This window comes from Sapajus apella, unplaced genomic scaffold, assembly GCF_009761245.1.
Source record: "Sapajus apella isolate SASKATOON/1434 unplaced genomic scaffold, GSC_monkey_1.0 scaffold90, whole genome shotgun sequence".
Taxonomy (NCBI): Eukaryota; Metazoa; Chordata; class Mammalia; order Primates; family Cebidae; genus Sapajus; species Sapajus apella.
In genome coordinates, this window is record NW_022437030.1 from 3,949,456 (window position 1) to 3,969,584 (window position 20,129).

Below are 20,129 nucleotides of genomic sequence, written 5' to 3' on the forward strand. Positions count from 1 at the left end.
GATCCTAACTTACTATTTACTATTAATATTTATATTTACTATTTAAATATATTTTAACTAGTTTTAAAACTTAAAATATTTTAAAAATCTGTAGTAACTTATAACTCATTTTTACCCTTGGAATAGAGAGAAAAAATTTTCAGAATTTTGTTTACTCTTTCATCTTTATAACATGTTTGTGTAATGAAGAAAATAGCATGAATTATTGAATCATATTATTGAGCAATAGAAGTTATGAACAATTTAAGAGTGATGGCCATTGAGCTGGATTTGTGTTACAGGAGTCATGATGGCCAGTGGTTCAAAATTTGCAGCTTTATATTGCCAGTCACTAATGCCAAGGTTAAAGATTTATTCTGTCTTATGGTCTCTCATTGACTTCAGGTCATATTTAGGAAGAGAACTGGGTCATAAAATCAACATAACTGTTTATTATGAGAATCATACTCTGCAGATTGGGACCTTTGGTGTTTGGATATGAACAATAACTTTCTAACATATTTCAATGCAGGAAATCAGTAAATAGTACACAATTTTTCATCTACCATCATTGGTGGATATTAGAATATATTAGAAGTGGACATAAGCAGATAAACTAGATACATAAGAGTGTCAGCCGGGCGCAGTGGCTCACACCTGCAATCCCAGCACTTTGGGAGGCCGAAGCAGGCAAATCACAAGGTCAGGAGATCAAGACCATCCTGGCTAACACAGTGAAACCCCGTCTCTATTAAAATTGCAAAAAAAATGAGCCGAGTGTGGTGGCACATGCTTGTAGTCCCAGCTACTTTGGAGGCTGAGGCAGGAGAATTGCTTGACTCCAAGAGGTGGAGGTTGCTGTGAGCCAAGATTGCTCCACTGCACTCCAGCCTAGGTGACAGAGAGAGACTCTGTCTCAAAAAAAAAAAAAAAAAAAGGAAAAAAAAAGAGTGTTATAATATATAACTTGAATTAAAATTTGATGATTTGCTTTTCTTTCTGATTGGTATTGATTTTGGCTTCCAACAAAGTCTGCCTACAGTCCAGTTAGTAATCCTTAGAAAAAATACTCAAATACACTGTGCATGCTGACTAGTTAGGGTATGCTGAGGTAAAATCTTTTCAAGTCAGGACACTTTGTAGCATTACTAATCATCTGATAATTCATTTTTTGGTAGATTTAACACAACATGAATTTAGTCCAAACAACAGTGCCAAAGTTAAGTTTGCTGGTTTATTTTTTTCTTGCAATTGTAGCTAAGGCAAATTATTTTTCACTTCTTCCTGTGATTTGGGAGTAGCTAAACCTACATTAAGAAGTTTAACAGGTAAATTTTAATTAGTTTAAACATTTTTTGTTATATTTTATTGGGAATAAAGTTGTTTTAAAAAATGCTCTGTGCTGGGCATAGTGACTCATGCCTGTAATCCCAGTACTTTGGGAGGCTGAGGTGGGAGAATTGCTTCAGCCTAGGAGTTCAAGACCAGCTTGGGCAACATGGTGATGTCCTGTCTCTACAAAATGTTAAAAAAATTTAGCCAAGCATGGTGGCATGTGCCTGTGTTTTCAGCTACATGTGAGGCTGAGATGGGAAGATCACTTGAGCCTAAGAGGTTGAGGCTGCAGTGAGCCATGCTTGCACCACCGCACTCTAACCTGACAACAGAATGAGACCTTGTCTCAAAAAATAAAAATAAAAACATGTACCCTGACAAAGATAACTTCTGAGAAACAAAACAAACAAATTAATTTTCCCTTTTGCATCTGCCAAAAATATCTCAAGAACAAGAAATAAATAAGGATTAGATAGAGAAGATATGTCTGTATATTAAGGACTTTTTTTTTTTAACTGTTTCATATATCACTTGGTATATGAACAAAGAACATTCAAAATATGGTCTCTGAACTGGCTATACATTTTTTCCTTACCTTTCAGTAGAAATAATAAACTAACCTCTCCATTAATATAAAAATAAGATTAAATCTTATTTTAAATCTGAGTAAATGTATATTAAATGAGGCAAATTAGAGTGGGAAAATAAAACTTCTCACAAATAAGTTAAATCAGAGGTTTGATGGAATCTGTGAAATTATGAAATTGCTGCTTTTACTTAGGAAGAGCCAGTCCATGATAGCTCAAAAGGAGGAACAAACATAAAGGAAATTCCTTCTAATTTGACAGATAATAGCTTGTGAGGAAAAAGATGTATATGGAGTGCCTGTTATCTCAGGCCTTTTGTTGAACACATAGAACCAGTCTCAAAAATGTGTTTCTATCTTATCCATATTCTGGGTTTTTGGTACATGTTTGCCAGGCAGCTTCTAAGCTTTATTTAAATGAAAATAAATTAGACTGTGAAAATAACAAACCAGACAGTGAACATGTTTTTGACATAGATGAGGAGAATTTTTATGATACTCTAAGAAAGTAAGTTGTTACAATAAAAATAAACGAAGGTCAAGAGCTTGATATGCAAATGACAAAAAATATGACCAAGACCAAGGTACCATAAGGCACCAAATTAGACATCAGGCATATGCCTCTGTCTAGTGAGCCAAAAGGTCAAAACCCTTGCTACTAACAAAACATGTTCTAGTTGTTGGAAGTGATTTAATCTTATTTTTGTATTAATGGAGAGGTTAGTTTATTATTTCTACTGATAGGTAAGGAGAAAATGTATAGCCAGTTCAGAGACCATATTTTGAATGTTCTTTGTTTTACTTTTGACAAGAGTAACAGTCTGCTCCAAGTAGTGTCTAATTTCAGTGCAAAGAGCTTTGAACACAATGGTATGCCACAACATATGCTTAGTGACAATTTATTAATATGTATTTTATTCCTAGTGAAATAGTTCATATATTTCTCCATTTCACATTTATTACTCTTTCAAACATTATAAAGAGGATATAGAAGTTACTGCAATGGCAAATGATTTTATAACTTTCTAAGAAAAGCTCTATAATTTTATCTTATTTACTATTGGTGTTTTGAAATAAAGAAAAAAAAGCTTCTCTTTGTATTTATTTACACTAAAGAAATAAATGTGATTTGGTGGAGGAGCATTAGAAGTAGAGTCAGAAAACCTGGGGAAAATCCTGCAGCTTGCTTAGTTTTTGATCACTTCTTTGCAGAATTGTGATAATTGAGTTCAGTGATGTATATAGAAGTGCTTAGTAAGATGCTTATATTTAGCATTTATGCATGAATGCCATTCTTAGGACTGACTATAAAAAAGATACAAAAATAGAATATCTGTAGAATATACTCAGGAAAAAGAAACTTAAAGGACTTTGGGAAATTTCATCTGTCCAAATATATGCAGAGCTAAGGCTCTTAGTATATGGTGGAATATAGCTTAGATATCAAAGTATAAACCCTATATTTAATGTAGTAAATTTTTAAAGTCTTTTATGCCTTTGGGTTTGTTGTTGTTCTGAGAAAGGTTTTTCCAATTTTGGGAACCTTACAAATCCTCTAGTACTTTCTCTTTTACTTGTATGGATTCATTGTCTTCAAATAAATCTTTGATCTTTGGAGAATTTATGCTGTATGAGGTTTGAAGTTTTAATTCAGCTTTTTTTCCCAGTTAGATATTTATTTGTGGCAATGCTTTCATTGTATAATTGTACATGATATTTTTTAATTTCCGAGAAAATAATGAGATGACATTGTATCGAATACTAGCTAGAAGTTTTCTTTGTTTATTTAGATTTCTCATTGGCATAAGAAAGAAAAAGATCTGTTGCATGAAAATTGCATGTTGCAGGAAGAAATTACCGGACTAAGACTGGAAATAGACACAAAGGAAAATAGGAACCAGCAAAAGGAAAATAAATATCTTGAGGACATTGAAATTATGAAAGCAAAGAATGATTTCCTTCAAAATGCTTTGACACTGAAAGAGGAAACATTAACAACAACGATATGTCAGTACAGTGTACAGCTTGAAGTTTTGACAGCTGAGAATAAAATGCTCACTTCTAAATTGGAGGATAAAAATCAAAACCAGGAGAGATTGGAAACAGAAATTGAATCATATCGTTGTAGACTGGCCGCTGCTATACAGGATTGTGATCAACATAAGGCATCAAAAAGAGATGCAGAACTCGGTTTCAAGACAGCAAGACAAGAGTGGTTTCATTTGAAGGAAAAAATGAATTTTGATATGAGTAACCTAAATGATGAGAACAAGATGCTTTCTGAAAAACTTTCTAATGCTGAAAATAAAATCAGAAGCCTCAAAATGAAGTACCACCACATAAAAGATGCTCTAAGAGAGAAGACATTGGTTTTAGAAGGTATCCAAAACAAAGAAGGCAAAGTGAATAAACACATTCAAAAGCAAGACTCTCTAGAGGAGAGATTATCTCAAATACAAAATGAAAATTTGTTACTTCGACAGCAACTGGATGAGGCTGACAAGAAAGCTGACAATCAAGAACAGACAATAATTAATATCCAAGAGCAATTTATTGCTATTGTCAAAATTCAAGCTGAGAGTAAAAAGCAAAGTCTTCTACTAGAGCAGAAAAACAATGAATTAGTCAATAAATGCAATTACTTAAAAGAAAGATTGTGCAAATATGAAAAAGAGAAAGCAGAAAGAAATGTAAGTATTGTGAAAGAAAATATTTTTCAAGCTTCTTGAAAGAAAATGTAAAGTAATATTTGATTTTGGCTAAATAATGAGTCTCATTGAATATAAAGATATTGTAAACATATTTGCTATCTCAGCCTGGAAGCATGCTGGCAAAAAAGGTTAGACTAGAAAGATGCTTTACTTTTAGTAAAGAAATTGTGTCACCTATGAAACATTAAGAGGTTAAGTTACAGATTATTAATAGATATAGACTAATATAAATAATGTAGTCTTACGCTACTTAAATAATACTTATTTTATTTTATTTTATTTTTTGAGACAGAGTCTTACTCTGTTGCCCAGGCAGGAGTGCTGTGGCATGATCTTGGCTCACTGCAACCTCCGCCTCCTGGGTTCAAGCAGTTCTCCTGCCTCAGCCTCCCGAGTAGCTGTGATTGCAGGCATGTTCCACCACACCTGGCTAATTTTTGTATTTTTAGTAGAGATAGGGTTTTGCCATGTTGGCCAGGCTGGTCTCCAACTTCTGAGCTCAGCTGATCCCCCCACCTTGGCCTCCCAAAGTGCTGAAATTACAGGTGTAAGCCTCCGAAGCCGGCCTGAAATATTTTTAATGCCTTTATGTGGTCACGTTTTAAAACCATGATGAAATAGATAAATGGAAGTACTCATACCTGAAATGAATATTTTGAAATTAACATTCAATTTGGTGGGTGATTTCGACAGTTAGGTCCAGATTTCCCTGGTGAACTGAAGTGTACTGCTGTATCTCATAAGGCTTTCCCTCAGGAGCTTCTTATATATTGAAGTTGGTGTAGCTTTATTTTTATTCATGTTAATTGGACCTAAATCTAAAACTATCACAATCTCAAATTATTATCATGACCTCCCAATTCTTTGAAAGGATTCACTTTTAATTCAATATAATTTGGGACAGATGTGAATGTCAGTAAAACCATATTTGATTTTATCTTACCACTGGCATTTGTAATTTATTGTGAATGTTTTTACAAGTAATTTTTGCATAATTTTTATTTTGATTTGGATATAACTTTGTTGAGTACAAAGATAATTGTAGCAACCCGTGATTTCTTTGTTTGTCATGGGGTGTCCATGTTCAAACTAATGAGGGGTGACAGGATTCTCATATAGTGGGAATGGAGTGAGTAGGGGAGAGAGTGTAGGAGCTGAGATCAGGGAGGTGGAGGCAAGGTTATCAAGGGCCTCAAAGGCCATTGGAATTTTAGTTTTATTTTGAGATAGGAATCTATTGGAAAGATTTGAACAGGCAATTGAATAAAAAAGGAATTGTGAAGTTGATTTGAACTTCTAATAAATAAGAGAGAAAACATTTCAGAGTATAGAATTTACCACCACTAGTCTCACTCACCCATTGCTTTTTGAGACTACAGTAGATGATTAAGCATTGCAAGCTTAGGGGATGAATGAATAGTGGGCTGTATCTGTTGTTTAAGTAACAGAATACTGATTTGGCAGGAAACATCTTTTTTGTCCTTAACTGAATTCAGTAATGAACATTCCTGTTCGTTACGCATGAGGAAAAGAAGGTGAATTAATGTATGTGGTAATATTTTTCAAAGTATTTGTATTAAAGTTAAATCTTATGACCATCATTTAATAATAAAGTGACATAAAGTTAATAACAAAAATATCTTTACAGGAAACTGTGAGACAACTTCAAAAACTGGCTGGTATTGAAAAAAAAAAACCTATGTCAGAGTCTTCACTAGAGGCTTCACTGTGTTATCATGTTAATTTAGATGAAACACAGGACTCAAAGAGGAAATCAGGTCAAATCAGAAGTCAAGTATGTATAAAATGTAGCATGTCAACATTTAATCTATAGATGGTTAAATAATATGAAGTGGTTAGGATACTAATTTCAGTGAGCAGCTTTCTTTTGTATTTTCATTATAATTAATTTTATTGTCTTTATAATGTCTTTGTTTCTTAACCTCTTGACTTTTATTCTGTCACTTTTTCCTCTTAAGTATGTACATGTTTTTCTTATAATATTTACCTTTAGGAAAAGTTGGGAATTAGACATCATTTCTCACAAAAGTTGAGAGACTTTTTTTCTGGTGAAACTGTATTTTTAAGTGATTTTTCTCTATTATCATGGTGAGACAAGCCAAGTTAAATCAGAGGACAATATTTATTTCAGAAAATTATCTTATTTCTTATCTTCACTTCTGTGAATGGGTACAGAATCTCTGTATATTTCTTTCATGCATTTCAGGATAACTTGTACAGGAAAGACTATTACAGTGGTCTTCAAAATGCAAGTGTTTTAGATTAGTTTGCAAAATACTTAAAATGTTAGGCATTTCCTTCCTATTTTATTTCTTTCAAATATATTGTAAAGCAGAAATATTCAGATCATGTGTAGTATATAATCCAAAGTAGAGAAGTAAGAAATTTATCAAGATCCTGCCATTTGATTTTTAAAACAACTTTAAGATATAATTCACCTAGTATATAGTTCACCCATGTGAAGTTTCTTAGCATATTCTTAGTATATTCACAGAGTTCTGTAACCATCGCCACCATCAATTTTAGAACATTTTATGACCCTGAAAAGAAACTGCATCCCCAAGCCATCATCTGCCAGTTTCCCCCTTTTTACTCAGCTCTAGGGAACCACCAGTCTCCTTTGTTTGTATAGATTTGTCTACTGTGGAATTACACAATATGCTGTCTTTTGTGACTATTTGTTTCAGTTGGCATAACATTTTTAAGGGTTTTCTGTGTGGTAGCAGGTATCAGTACTTAATTTCTTCTTATTGCTGAGTAACATTTCGTTGTATAAATATACCAATCATTTTATTTATTCATTCATGAATCGATAGACCATTGGGTTGTTTCCAGTTTGGACTGTTATTAACAAAGCTGCTGTTAACTTTGATATGAAAGTGCTTGTGTTTGCATATGTTTTCATTTCTGTTGGGGTTATACTTATGAGTGGAAATGTTGGGCCATGTGTTAACTCTTTGAGAAGCTGCCAGTCTGTTTTCCAAACTGGCTGCACCATTTTACATTCTTATCAGCATTGTGAGGTGGTTCTAATTTCCCCACATCCTTGCCAAAATTTTCCATATTTTTGATTGAGAAAAGATTTTATTCTAGTAGTGCAATGTGGTACTTTACTGTGGTTTTAATTTGCATTTTTTGATGACTAATGATTTTAAGCATCTTTTTATGTGCTTATGAACCATTTGTATATCTTCTTTGGAGAAATATCTATTCAAATCCTTTGCCCATTTTTAAATTGTCTTTTTATTTCTAAATTTTAAGAGTATTTTTATATCCTAGGTGTAAATCCCTTCTCAGATACATGATTTTCAAATATTTACTTCTATTAAATGGCCTTCATCTTTACTTTCCTGATGGTGTCCGCTCAAGTTCCAAATTTTGATCAAGTCCAGTTAATCTATTTTTCCTTTTGGTGTTATGTCTAAGAAACCACTGGCAAATGCAGTCACAAAGATTTACGCCTATGTCTTCATCTAAGAATTTTATAGTTTTAGCTCTTACATTTAGCTGTTTTATTTTGAATAAATGTTTAGATATGGCATTTGGTGAGATAATACCATTTGTTGAAAATATTATTCTTTTCTCATTTGTTTTTTAACTATTGTTGAAAATCAATTGAACACAAATGTACAGATTTAATTTTGAATTCTCAATTTTAATATGTTGATCTCTGTCTGTCCTTGTTAACTAACATGTCTTGTTCAATTTGTATGATATAGAGCAGCATTTTGTTACAATATTAAGTTGAGATGGTCTTACCTTCTTAATACAAACAGGCTCAAAGTAAGGTAAAGGGGAAATTGTGCTTAATTTCTTAACATTCAAAGGACATATTTGTTTCGCTACTGAGAAGATTAAATATAGTTTCATAATACTCTCTTTATTTCCTCATTGAGGAAATGAACATAAACATCGAATACTAAATTGATTAATAAATACTCAAAGCTGCTTATCTCTTAGAATTTCAATGAATTGAAATCAGGTCAAATACCTGATTTTGGTTGGAAAATCAAATATTTCTAGTTTTTTTTTCCTTTTTTTGAATTATACTTTAAGTTCTGGGGTACATGTGCAGAACATGCAGGTTTGTTACATAGGTATACATGTGCCATGGTGGTTTGCTGCACCCATCAACCTGTTATCTACATTAGGTATTTCTCCTAATGCTATTCCTCCCATAGTCCCCCACCTCCTGAAAGGCCCTGGTAGGTGATGTTCCCCTCACTGTGTCCTTGTGTTCTCATTGTTCAACTCCCACTTTTGAGTGAGAGCATGCAGTGTTTGGTTTTCTGTTCTTGTGTTAGTTTGCTGAGAATGATGGTTTCCAGTTTCATCTGTGTCCCTGCAAAGGACGTGAACTCACCCTTTTTTATAGCTGCATAGGATGCCATGGTGTATATGTGCCACATATTTTTTTATCCAGTGTATCATTGATGGACATTTGGGTTGGTTCCAAGTATTTGCTATTGTGAACAGTGCTGCAATAAACATATGTGTGTGTGTCTTTATAGTAGAATGATTTATAATCCTTTTGGTATATACCCAGTAATGGGATTGCTGGGTCAAATGGTATTTCTAGTTCTAGATCCTTGAGGAATCACCACACTGTCTTCCACAATGGTTGAACTCATTTGCACTCCCACCAATAGTGTAAAATTGTTCGTTTCTCCACATTCTCTCCAGCATCTGTTGTTTCCTGACTTTTTAGTAATTGCCATTCTAACTGGCGTGAGATGGTACCTCATTGTGATTTTGATTTGCATTTCTCTAATGACCAATGGTGATGAGTTTTTTTTTTCCATATGTTTGTTGGCTGCATGAATGTCTTCCTTTGAGAAATGTCTGTTCATATCCTTTGCCCAATTTTTTTTTAAATTTAAGTTCTCTGTAGATTCTGAATATTAGCCCTTTGTCAGATGGAAAGATTGCAAAAATTTTCTTCCATTCTGTAGGTTGCCTGTTCACTCTGATGACAGTTTCTTTTGTTGCGCAGAAGTTCTTTTGTTTAATTAGGACCCATTTGTTAATTTTGGCTTTCGTTGCCATTGCTCTTGGTGTTTTAGTCATGGAGTCTTTGCTCATGCCTATGTACTGAATGGTATTGCCTAGGTTTTCTTCTGGGGTTTTTATGGTTTTAGGTCTTACGTTTAAGTCTTTAATCCATCTGGAGTTAATTTTTGTATCAGGTGTAAGGAAGGCATCCAGTGTCAGTGTTCCGTATACTGCTAGCCAGTTTTCCCAACACCATTTATTAAACAGGGATTTTTTTCCACATTGCTTTTTTTTTGTCAGGTTTGTCAAAGATCAGATGGTTGTAGATGGGTGGCATTATTTTTGAGGCCTCTGTTTTGTTTCATTGGTATATATTTATCTGTTTTGGTACCAGTACTGTCCTGTTTTGGTCTGTATGGTTTGAATTCAGGTAGTGTGATGCCTCAAGCTTTGTTCTTTTTGCTTAGGATTGTCTTGGCTATGCAGGCCCTTTTTGGTTGCATATGAAATTTAAAGTAGTTTTCTCCAATCCTGTGAAGAAAGTCAATGGTAGCTTGATGCTGATAGCATTGAATCTATAAATTACTTTGAGAAGTATGGCCATTTTCTTTCTTTTTTTTTTTCATTGTACTTTAGGTTCTGGGGTACATGTGCAGATCATGCAGGATTGTTGCATAGGTACACACATGGCAATGTGGTTTGCTGCCTCCATCACCCCGTCACCTACATCTGGCATTTCACCCCATGTTGTCCCACCCCTACCTCCCCACCCTCCTGCTGTCCCTACCTTGGCCCCCCCTCCAATGGACCCCAGTGTGTGATGTTCCCCTCCCTGTGACCATGTGTTCTCATTGTTCAACACCCACCTATGAGTGAGAACATGCAGTGTTTGATTTTCTGTTTTTGTGTCAGTTTGCTGAGAATTATGGTTTCTAGATTCATCCATGTCCCTACAAAGGGCACAAACTCATTTTTTATGGCTGCATAGTATTCCATGGTGTATGTGTGCCACATTTTCCTTATCCAGTCTATCGTTGATGGGCATTTGGGTTGGTTCCAGGTCTTTGCTATTGTAAATAGTGCCGCTATGGACATACATGTTCATGTGTCTTTATAATAGAATGATTTATAATCCTTTGAATATATATCCAGTAATGGGATTGCTGGGTCAAATAGAATTTCTATATCTAGGTCCTTGAGGAATCACCACGCTGTCTTCCACAATGGTTGAACTCGTTTACACTGCCACCAACAGTGTAAAAGTGTTCCTATTTCTCCACATCCTCTCCAGCACCTGTTGTCTCCAGATTTTTTAATGATTGCCAGTACGACCATTTTCATGATATTGATTCTTCGTATCCATGAGCATGGAATGTTTTTCCATTTGTTTGTGTCCTCTTTTATTTCCTTGAGCAGTGATTTGTAGTTCTTTTTGAACAGGTCCTCCACATCCCTTGTAAGTTATATTCCTAGGTATTTTATTGTCTTTGTAGCAATTGTGAATGGACATTCACTCATGATTTGGCTCTGTTTGTCTATTATTGATGTATAGGAATGCTTGTGATTTTTGTACATTGATTTTGTATCTTGAGACTTTGCTGAAGTTGCTTACAGCTTAAGGAGATTTTGGGCTGAGACTATGGGGTTTTCTAGATATACAGTCATGTTATTTGTAAACAGAGACAATTTGACTTTCTTTTTTCCTAATTGAATACCCTTTATTTCTTTCTTTTGCCTGATTGCCCTGGCCAGAACTTCCAATACTATGTTGAATAGGAATGGTGAGAGAAGGCATTTTTGTCTCGTGCCAGTTTTCAAAGGGAATGCTTCCAGTTTTTACCCATTCAGTATGATATTGGCTATGGGTTTGTCATAAATAGCTCTTATTATTTTGAGATACCTTCCATCAATACGTAATTTATTGACAGTTTGTAGCATGAAGGGCTGTTGAATTTTGTTGAAGTCCTTTCCTGCATCTATTGAGATAATCATGTTTTCTTTTGTCGTTGGTTTTGTTTATGTGATGAATTATGTTTATTGATTTTCGTATGTTGAACCAGCCTAGCATTCCCAGGGATGATGCCAACTTGATTCTAGTTTTTTCATCTTATTGTGAACTCACAAGATTTGAGACAGGTCTCAGTTAATTTAAAAAGTTTATTTTGCCAAGGTTTGAGGACACACCATGACACAGTCTCAGGAAGTCCTAATGACATGTTCCCAAGGTGGTCAGGGCACAGCTTAGTTTTATACATTTTAGGAAGACATGAGACATCAATCAATGTACGTAAGAAGTACACTGGTTTTGTTTGGAAAGATGGGAAAACCTGAAGCAAAGGCAGGAAGACTTGAAGTGGTGAGGAAGCTTCCAGGTCACAGATAAGTTATCTGCAAAGGGTTACATTCTTTTGAGTTTCTGATTAGCCTTTCCAAAGGCGGCAAGTCAGATATGCATCTATCTCAGTAAGCAGAGAGGTGACTTTGAATAGAATGGGAGGCAGTTTGCCCTAAGCAATTTCCAGCTTGTGTTTTCCTTAGTGATTTTGGGGGCCTGAGATTTTTTTCCTTACACAACTTCAAATTATATATTTCCTTTCATCCTCACCATCTTTATTCTATAATTTGAACAAATTCTAAAAAGGCTCATTTGCTTAGTTATCAGAATGTGTAATTGAAGAAAACTTTAGAAAAACCTTTTCCTCAATAGTTAATATGCCTTTCTCCTAAGGGTCTGCTGCTTCTCATTAGCATTGTTTGTTGTTAATAAATTAAACTTAGCATTTATTAATTCCTACTTTAAAGGACATTAATTTCTACTGTTTAAGTTATTGTTTCTTGCTGTCTCTTTGTTTAAATCAAATTTTCTGTTTATTTTTCCCTAACAAATTACCCAAAGTTGAGTCGCTGAAAACATTTATTTAGTTCAGCAATCTGTGGCTTGGGAAAAGCTTGGCCAGTACAGCTTTTTTTTGTTCTCCTGAGCTTCACTTGGGATGAATCAGAGGTTGGAGGACTGGAATCATCTGAAGATTTGTTCCCTAACAGTTTGGTTGTTGATGATGGCACTGACTGAAACTTTACTTGGGGCAGGCAGCCCAAATACCTACACTGGAACTTCTAGGTTCTCTTTGTGGCCTGAGCTTTCTCACAACATGGGGGCTAAGTTTGAAGGACAAGCAGTATGAGGTAGAGGGCCTTTTCTAACTTAATGTTGGAAGGCACATGATATCACTTTTGCCACATTTCATCATTAGAGGCAAGTCACTAGGGTTGGTCCACAGTCTACTTCTTTATAGGATAATTTTTTCTTCTATTTTTATTATTTATCTATTTATCTATATTAGAGATGGGGTCTCACTATGTTACCCAGGCTGGCCTTCAACTCCTGGGTTCAAGGGATTCTCCCACTTCAGCCTTCCAAGTTGCTGTGACTACAGGCATGTTACTCCATGCCTGGCTTTCTTTTATATTCTGTGGTCATGTATATTTGTACATATTTATAGGATATACAACAATATTTTGATACATATAAACAATGTATAATCATAAAATCAGACTAATTATTATATCCAGCACCTCAACCATTTACCATTCTTTTTTTGTGAAAATTCAGAATCCTTGATTCTTGCTTTTAAAAATATGCAATAAATCATAGTTAATCATATTCACCCTACAATGCCACAGAACAATAAGGTTCATTCTATCAAGTGATAATTTGTATCCATTAACCAACCTCACCCCATCCCCCACTTACCTCATTTCCCAGCCTCTAATAGCCACAATTATATTCTCTACTTCCATGAGTTCAATTTTTAAAAATTTTAGCTCCCACATGAGTGAGAACATATACAGTATTTGTTCTTCTGTGCCTGACTTATTTTACTTAACATAATGTCCTCCCAGGTAATCTATGTTGCTGAGAATGTTATAATTTTATTCTGTTTTATGGCTGAATGGTATTCCATTGTGTACAGATACTGCATTTTCTTTATGCATTCATTTGTTGATAACCATTTAGGTAAATTCCATATCTTAATAATTATAAATAGTGATATAATCAAAATGGCAGTGCTGGTATTTCTTTGATATGTTTGTTTTCTTTCTTTTTGATAAATAGTAGTGGGATTGCTGGATTATATGATAGTTCTATTTTTAGTTTTTAAGGAACCTTCACACTGTTTTCCTTAATGGCTATACTAATTTACATTGCCTTCATCAGTGCATAAGAGTTTCCTTTTTTCCTGCAACCTCACCAGCATTTTTACTTTCTGTCCTTTTGATAGTAGCCATTCTAACCATAGTGAGATATCTCATTGCAGATTTATTTAATTTTCCTGATGATTACTGATGTTTTTTTCATATATTTGTTGGCCATTTTGCCCAGATTTTAATCAGATTATTAACTTTGTTTTTGCTATTGAGTTGTCTGAGTTCCTTGAATACTGTGATTATTAGACACTTTTCAGATGGATAGATTGCAAATATTTTCTTCCATTTTTCATGTTGTCTCTTCACTCTGTTGGTTGTTTACTTTGCTATGAAGAAACTTTAATTTTAGTATAGTCTCATTTGTCTATTTTTGACTGTACTTTTGATGTTTTAGTCACCACATCTTTGCCTTGACAATGTACTGAAACATTTCCCCTATGTTCTCCTCTGGTAGTTTTATAATTTTGGGTCTTATGTTTGTCTTTAATCCATTTAGAGTAGATTGCTGTATATGATAAAATATAGAGATCTAGCTTCATTCTTCTGATATCCAGTGTCTCCACCCTTACTTGTGTAGGAAATTGGTTAGAATTGTGGGAGAAATTTTAGAAAACACAAACCTTCTTGGAAGGCCAGAAGGTTTTGCAAAAGCCTGGGAAGAAGGTTATGGCTGAAAGCAGCATAATCCTCTTACCTTAAGCTAATAGCATAGAGCAGATAACAAAGAAATGTACAGGAGTTTATCTAAATAACACATTTACTCATGTGGTCCCAAGACTGATCTTTGATCTTCCCTGGGTGCATGACTGCTCTCTACTGGTGGAGGTGGTGGTGGGGGGAGGGTGTTGGCAATGTTAAATACCTTCTAATGGTGTTTACTTGAGACCTTTGTCATTTAATCTGTACTAAATAAATGTGAACATGGCCAGCTTAGTGGGGGCACTGCTGACTTTGATAGCGGGCCCCTGGCCACACTGACTAGCAAGGCTGTGTCAGCGTACATTTTTTATCCATTGCTTGGTCGAGTCTGCCAGTTGGACTTGACAATTTGTTGATGAGAATGTTCTTTCCCCAGTGGATGTTCTTGACACTTTTATCAAAAATCAGATAGCTGTAAATATGTGAATTAATTCCTGGGTTCTCTATTCTTTCTGTTGGTCTGTGAATAGTTTGCAAATCAAAAAATTTTTTATACCCAAATCATGAGTTTTGGTATAAAATATGTGAATTAATTTCTGGGTTCTCTATTCTTTCGGTTGGTGTGTGAGTAGATTGCAAATAAAAATTTGTTTTTATACCAAAACTGTGTTTTGGTTACTGTATCCTTGCAATATAATTTGAAGTTAGGTAGAGTGATGCCTACAGGTTTTTTTTTTTTTTTTCCTCAGGATTGGTTTGGCTAATGTGACCCTTTTTTGGTTTCATATCAGTTTTAGAGTCATTTTTCCTAACACTGTGAAAAAACGATGTTGGTAGCTTGATAGGAATAGTATTGAATCTGTAGATTTCCTTGGGCAGTATAACCATTTTGATGATACTCATTCTTCCAATCCATGAGCATTGATTTTTTTCATTTATTTGTTTAATTTCTAATTTCTTTCAGCAGTGTTTCTATTTCTTCTTGTAAAAATCTTTTATTTATTTGGTCAGATGCATTTCCAGGCATTATATTTTTTGTGACTATTTGTAAATGGGATTGTGTTCTTGATTTGGCTTTCACCCTAAACATTATTGCCATATAGAAATTCTGCTGATATTTGTATATTGATTTGTAGCTAGAAACTTTACTGAAATTGTTATCAGGTCTAGGAGCCTTTTGACAGTCTTTAGGGTTGTCTAGGTGTGCAATCATATAATATTATTCATTGTCTAGGTGTGCAATCATATCAATCGTATAAAAGAGATAGTTTGACTTCTTCAGTTCTATTTGGATGCCTTTAATTTTTTTCTCCTGCCTGATTTCCCTGGCTAGGACTTCTAGTACTATGTTGAATAGGAATGGAGGGAGTGAGCATCTTTGTTCTGTTCCAGTTCTGAAGGAAAATTGTTCCAAGTTTAACCCATTGAGTATGATGTTGGCTGTGGGTTTGTCATAGGTGGCTCTCCTTTTGAGATATGTTCCTTTGATGCCTAATTTGTTGAAGGTTTTGGTCATGAAGGAATATTGGAATCTACTGAAAGCTTTTCCTGAATCGGTTAAGATAATCATATGGTTTTAAAAAATTTTGTTTATGTGGTGAATCACGTTTGTTACTTTGTATATGTTGAACCAACTTTGCATTCCAGGAATAAATCCTGTTAGATTGTAGAAAAGTGAATTTTGATATGTTGCAGGATTTGGTTTGTTAATGTTTTGTTGAGAATATTTGTGTCTATGTTCATCAGAGATATTGGCCCGCATTTTTTTAATTCATTGCACCTTTTCAGCTTTTAATATCAAGATGATGCTGTATTCATAGAATGAGTTAGGGAGGAGTCCCTCAAACTCCATACTTTGGAATAGTTTCAGTAGGATTGGTAACAGATCTTCTTTGTATGTCTGGTAGAATTTGGCTCTGAATCCATTGGGTCCAAGGCTTTTTCTTTGCTTACTAGGTTTCTAAATTACTGATTCAATTTCAGAACTTGTTATTGTCTATTCAGGATTTTAATTTCTTCTTGGTTGAATCTTGGGAGGTTTTGTATTTCTAGGAATTTATCCATTTTCTCTTGATTTCCTAGTTTCTGATGACATTTTATATTTCTGTGGGATCCATTGTAATGATATCTTTATCATTTATGATTGTGCTTATTTTTTCTTTTCTCTATTTTTTCTTTGCTAATGTAGCTATCTATCTATCGATCTTGTTTATTCTTCAAAGAACAAACTTCTGGTTTTGTTGATTATTTGTAAGGATGATCATGTTTCAGGTTTATTCAGTTTTGCTCTGATTTTAGTTATTTATTTTTCGCTTACATTCTTACTGTGTATTTTGTATGTTGCTGGCCCCAACCCTGGAGTCGATCACTTCTCTAAAAGCCCTGAATCCTTTTACTAGAGAATGTTATTTAGAAACCAAGATATGGGTGACAGGTCTTCTGGGTGTCAGATCCTCTCAGCAAAAACGTATCTATGTATATGTACTAATCTATGTAGACACACATATCTGTATTTCTTTTTTTTTTTTTTTTGAGATGGAGTTTCACTCATGTTACCCAGGCTGGAGTGCAATGGCGCGATCTCGGCTCACCGCAACCTCCGCCTCCTGGGTTCAAGCAATTCTCCTGCCTCAGCCTCCTGAGTAGCTGGGATTACAGGCACACACCACCATGCCCAGCTAATTTTCTGTATCTTTAGTAGAGACGGGGTTTCACCATGTTGACCAGGATGGTCTCGATCTCTTGACCTCGTGATCCACCTGCCTCGGCCTCCCAAAGTGCTGGGATTACAGGCTTGAGCCACTGCGCCCGGCCTATATTTCTGTATCCATGTATCTGTATCTATATTTTTAAAAGTATGAATTTATGCTCATATTTTTTTTATAAAAATTAAAATTATTTGTTTAGAGACAGGGTCTCACTCTGTTGTCCAGGTTGGAGTTCTGTGGTGCAATCATGGCTCACTGCAGCCTCAAACTTACGACCTCAAGTGATCCTCCTGCCTCAATCTCCCAAGTAGCTAGGACTACAGGTACATGCCACCATGCCTGACTATTTTATTTTAGTTTTTATAGAGACTGGGTCTTGCTATGTTGCACAAGTTTGTTTCAACTTTTGGTCTAAAGCAATTCTCCTTCCTCAGCTTCCCAAAGTGTTGAGATTACAGGTGTGGACCATCATGCCTGAACTTGGTACCTTATTTTGAGAGCCCCCAGCTAAACTGGGATTCCAGTACCAGTTTACCTAGCAACTCTACCCCAACAGGATAGGAAGGGGAGACGGATGTGGGTATTTACAGTATGCCTTTCATGGGATACTTCTTTTACCTGGAAGATGGCCTAAGGCCTAGTTGCCTGACCTGACTGGGGGTCCCTCACATGGGAAATTGGTTTATTTTATTTTTATTGTTATTATTTTCAAATTTAATTTTTTAAATTGAGGTACATGTGCAGAACATGCTGGTTTGTTACATAGGTATACACGTGCCATGGTGGTTTGCTGCACCCATCAACCTGTCATCTACATTAGGTATTTCTCCTAATGCTATCCCTCCCCCAACCCCCAACTCACAACAGGCCCTGGTGTGTGATGTTCTCCTTCTTTTGTCTATTTGTTCTCATTGTTCAACTCCCACTTATGAGTGAGGACATTTGGTGTTTGGTTTTCTGTTCTTGTGCTAGTTTGCTAAGAATGATGGTTTCTAGCTTCATCCAGGTGACATGAATTCATCCTTTTTTATGGCTACATAGTATTGCATGGTATACATGTGCCACATTTTCTTTATCCAGTCTATCACTGATGGATATTTGGGTTGGTTCCAAATGTTTGCTTTTGTGAACAGTGCCGCAATAAACATACATGTGCATGTGTCTTTATAGTAGAATGATTTATAATCTTCTGGGTATATACACAGTAATGGGATTGCTGGATCAAATGCATTTCTAGTTCTAGATCCTTGAGGAATTGCCACACTGTCTTCCACAATGGTTGAACTAATTTACACTCCCACCAATAGTATAAAAGTGTTCTGTTCTCCACATCCTCTCCAGCATCTGTAGTCTCCTGACCTTTTAATGATTGCTATTCTAACTAGTGTGAGATGGTATCTCATTGTGGTTTTGATATACATTTCTCTAATGAGCAGTGATGATGAGCTTTTTTTCATGTTTGTTGGCTGCATAAATTTCTTCTGAGAAGTGTCTGTTCATATCCTTCGCCCCTTTGATGGGGTTGTTTGTTTTTTTCTTGTAGATTTGTTTAAGTTCTTTGTAGATTCTGGATATTAGGCCTTTGTCAGATAGATAGATTGCAAAAATTTTCTTCCATTCTGTAGGTTGCCTGTTCATTCTGATGATAGTTTCTTTTGCTGTGCAGAAGCTCTTTAGTTTAAGTAGGTTCCATTTGTCAATTTTGGCTTTTGTTGCCATTGCTTTTGGTGTTTTAGTCAAGTCTTTGCCCATGCCTATGTCCTGAATGGTATTGCCTAGCTGTTCTTCTGGGGTTTTTATGGTTTTAGGTCTTCTTTTTAAGTCTTTAATCCATCTGGAGTTAATTTCTGTGTAAGTTGTAAGGAAAGGGTCCGGTTTCAGTTTTCTGCATATGGCTAGCCAGTTTTTACAACACTATTTATTAAATAAAGAATGATTTCTCCATTGCTTGTTTTTGTCAGGTTTGTCAAAGAGCAGATGGTTGTAGATAGGTGGTGTTATTTCTGAGAACTCTGTTCTGTTCCATTGGTTTATATATCTGTTTTGGTACCAGTGCCATGCTGTTTTGGTTACTGTAGCATTGTAGTATAGCTTGAAGTCAGGTAGTGTGATGCCTCAAGCTTTGCTCTTTTTGCTTAAGATCGTCTTGCCTATATGGGCTCTTTTTTGGTTCCATATGAAATTTAAAATAGTTTTTTTCTAATTCTGTGAAGAAAGTCAATGGTAGCTTGATGGGGGCATAGCATTGAATCTAAAAATTACTTTGAGCAGTATGGCCTTTTCACAACATTGATTATTCCTAGTCATGAGTATGGAATGTTTTTCCATTTGTTTGTGTCCTCTCTTATTTCCTTGAGCAGTGGTTTGTAGTTCTTCTTGAAAAGGTTCTCCACATTCCTTGTAAGTTGTATTCTGCAGCAGTTGTGAATGGGAGTCCAGGGGAGTGAAGGGTTGTATCTCACTGGCATTTCAGGTGTCACTGGGGTGTGAAAAAAAAAAAACTCCTGCAGCTTGCTCAAATGTCTGCCCAAATGGCTTCCAAGTTTTGTGCTTGAAACCCAGGGCCCTGGTGACATAGGCACCAGAGGGAATCTCTTGGTCTGTAGGTTGCAAAGCCCCTGGGAAAAGCATAGTATCTGGCTGTAGTGCACCATTTCTCACATCACAGTCTCTCATGGCTTCCCTTAGTTAGGGGAGGGATTTCCCTGGCCCCTTGTGCTTCCTGGGTGAGGTGACTCCCCACCCTGCTTTGGCTTGGCCTCTGTGGGCTGCATCCATTGTCTAACCCATGCCAGTGAGATGTGCTGGGTACCTCAGTTGCAAATGCAGAAATTACCTGCTTTCTGTGTTGATCTTGCTGGGAGCTGCAGACTAGAGCTGTTCCTATTTGGCCATTTTGCTCGGGAAACTAGTTTTAGTTATTTCTTTTCTTCTGCCAACTTTGAGATT

The 20,129-nt window shown here is 35.6% G+C and overlaps 1 protein-coding gene across 1 annotated transcript in view; it reads left to right on the forward strand.

The window, feature by feature from the left end:
* Positions 1-20,129, forward strand: part of LOC116534883 (putative coiled-coil domain-containing protein 144C) — a 47,896-nt gene that overhangs the window by 12,258 nt on the left and 15,509 nt on the right. The window contains exons 3-4 of the mRNA XM_032255619.1: positions 3,691-4,590; positions 6,260-6,406. Coding sequence (XP_032111510.1) covers positions 3,691-4,590; positions 6,260-6,406 — 1,047 coding nt within the window. The remainder of the gene's footprint in view (positions 1-3,690; positions 4,591-6,259; positions 6,407-20,129) is intronic.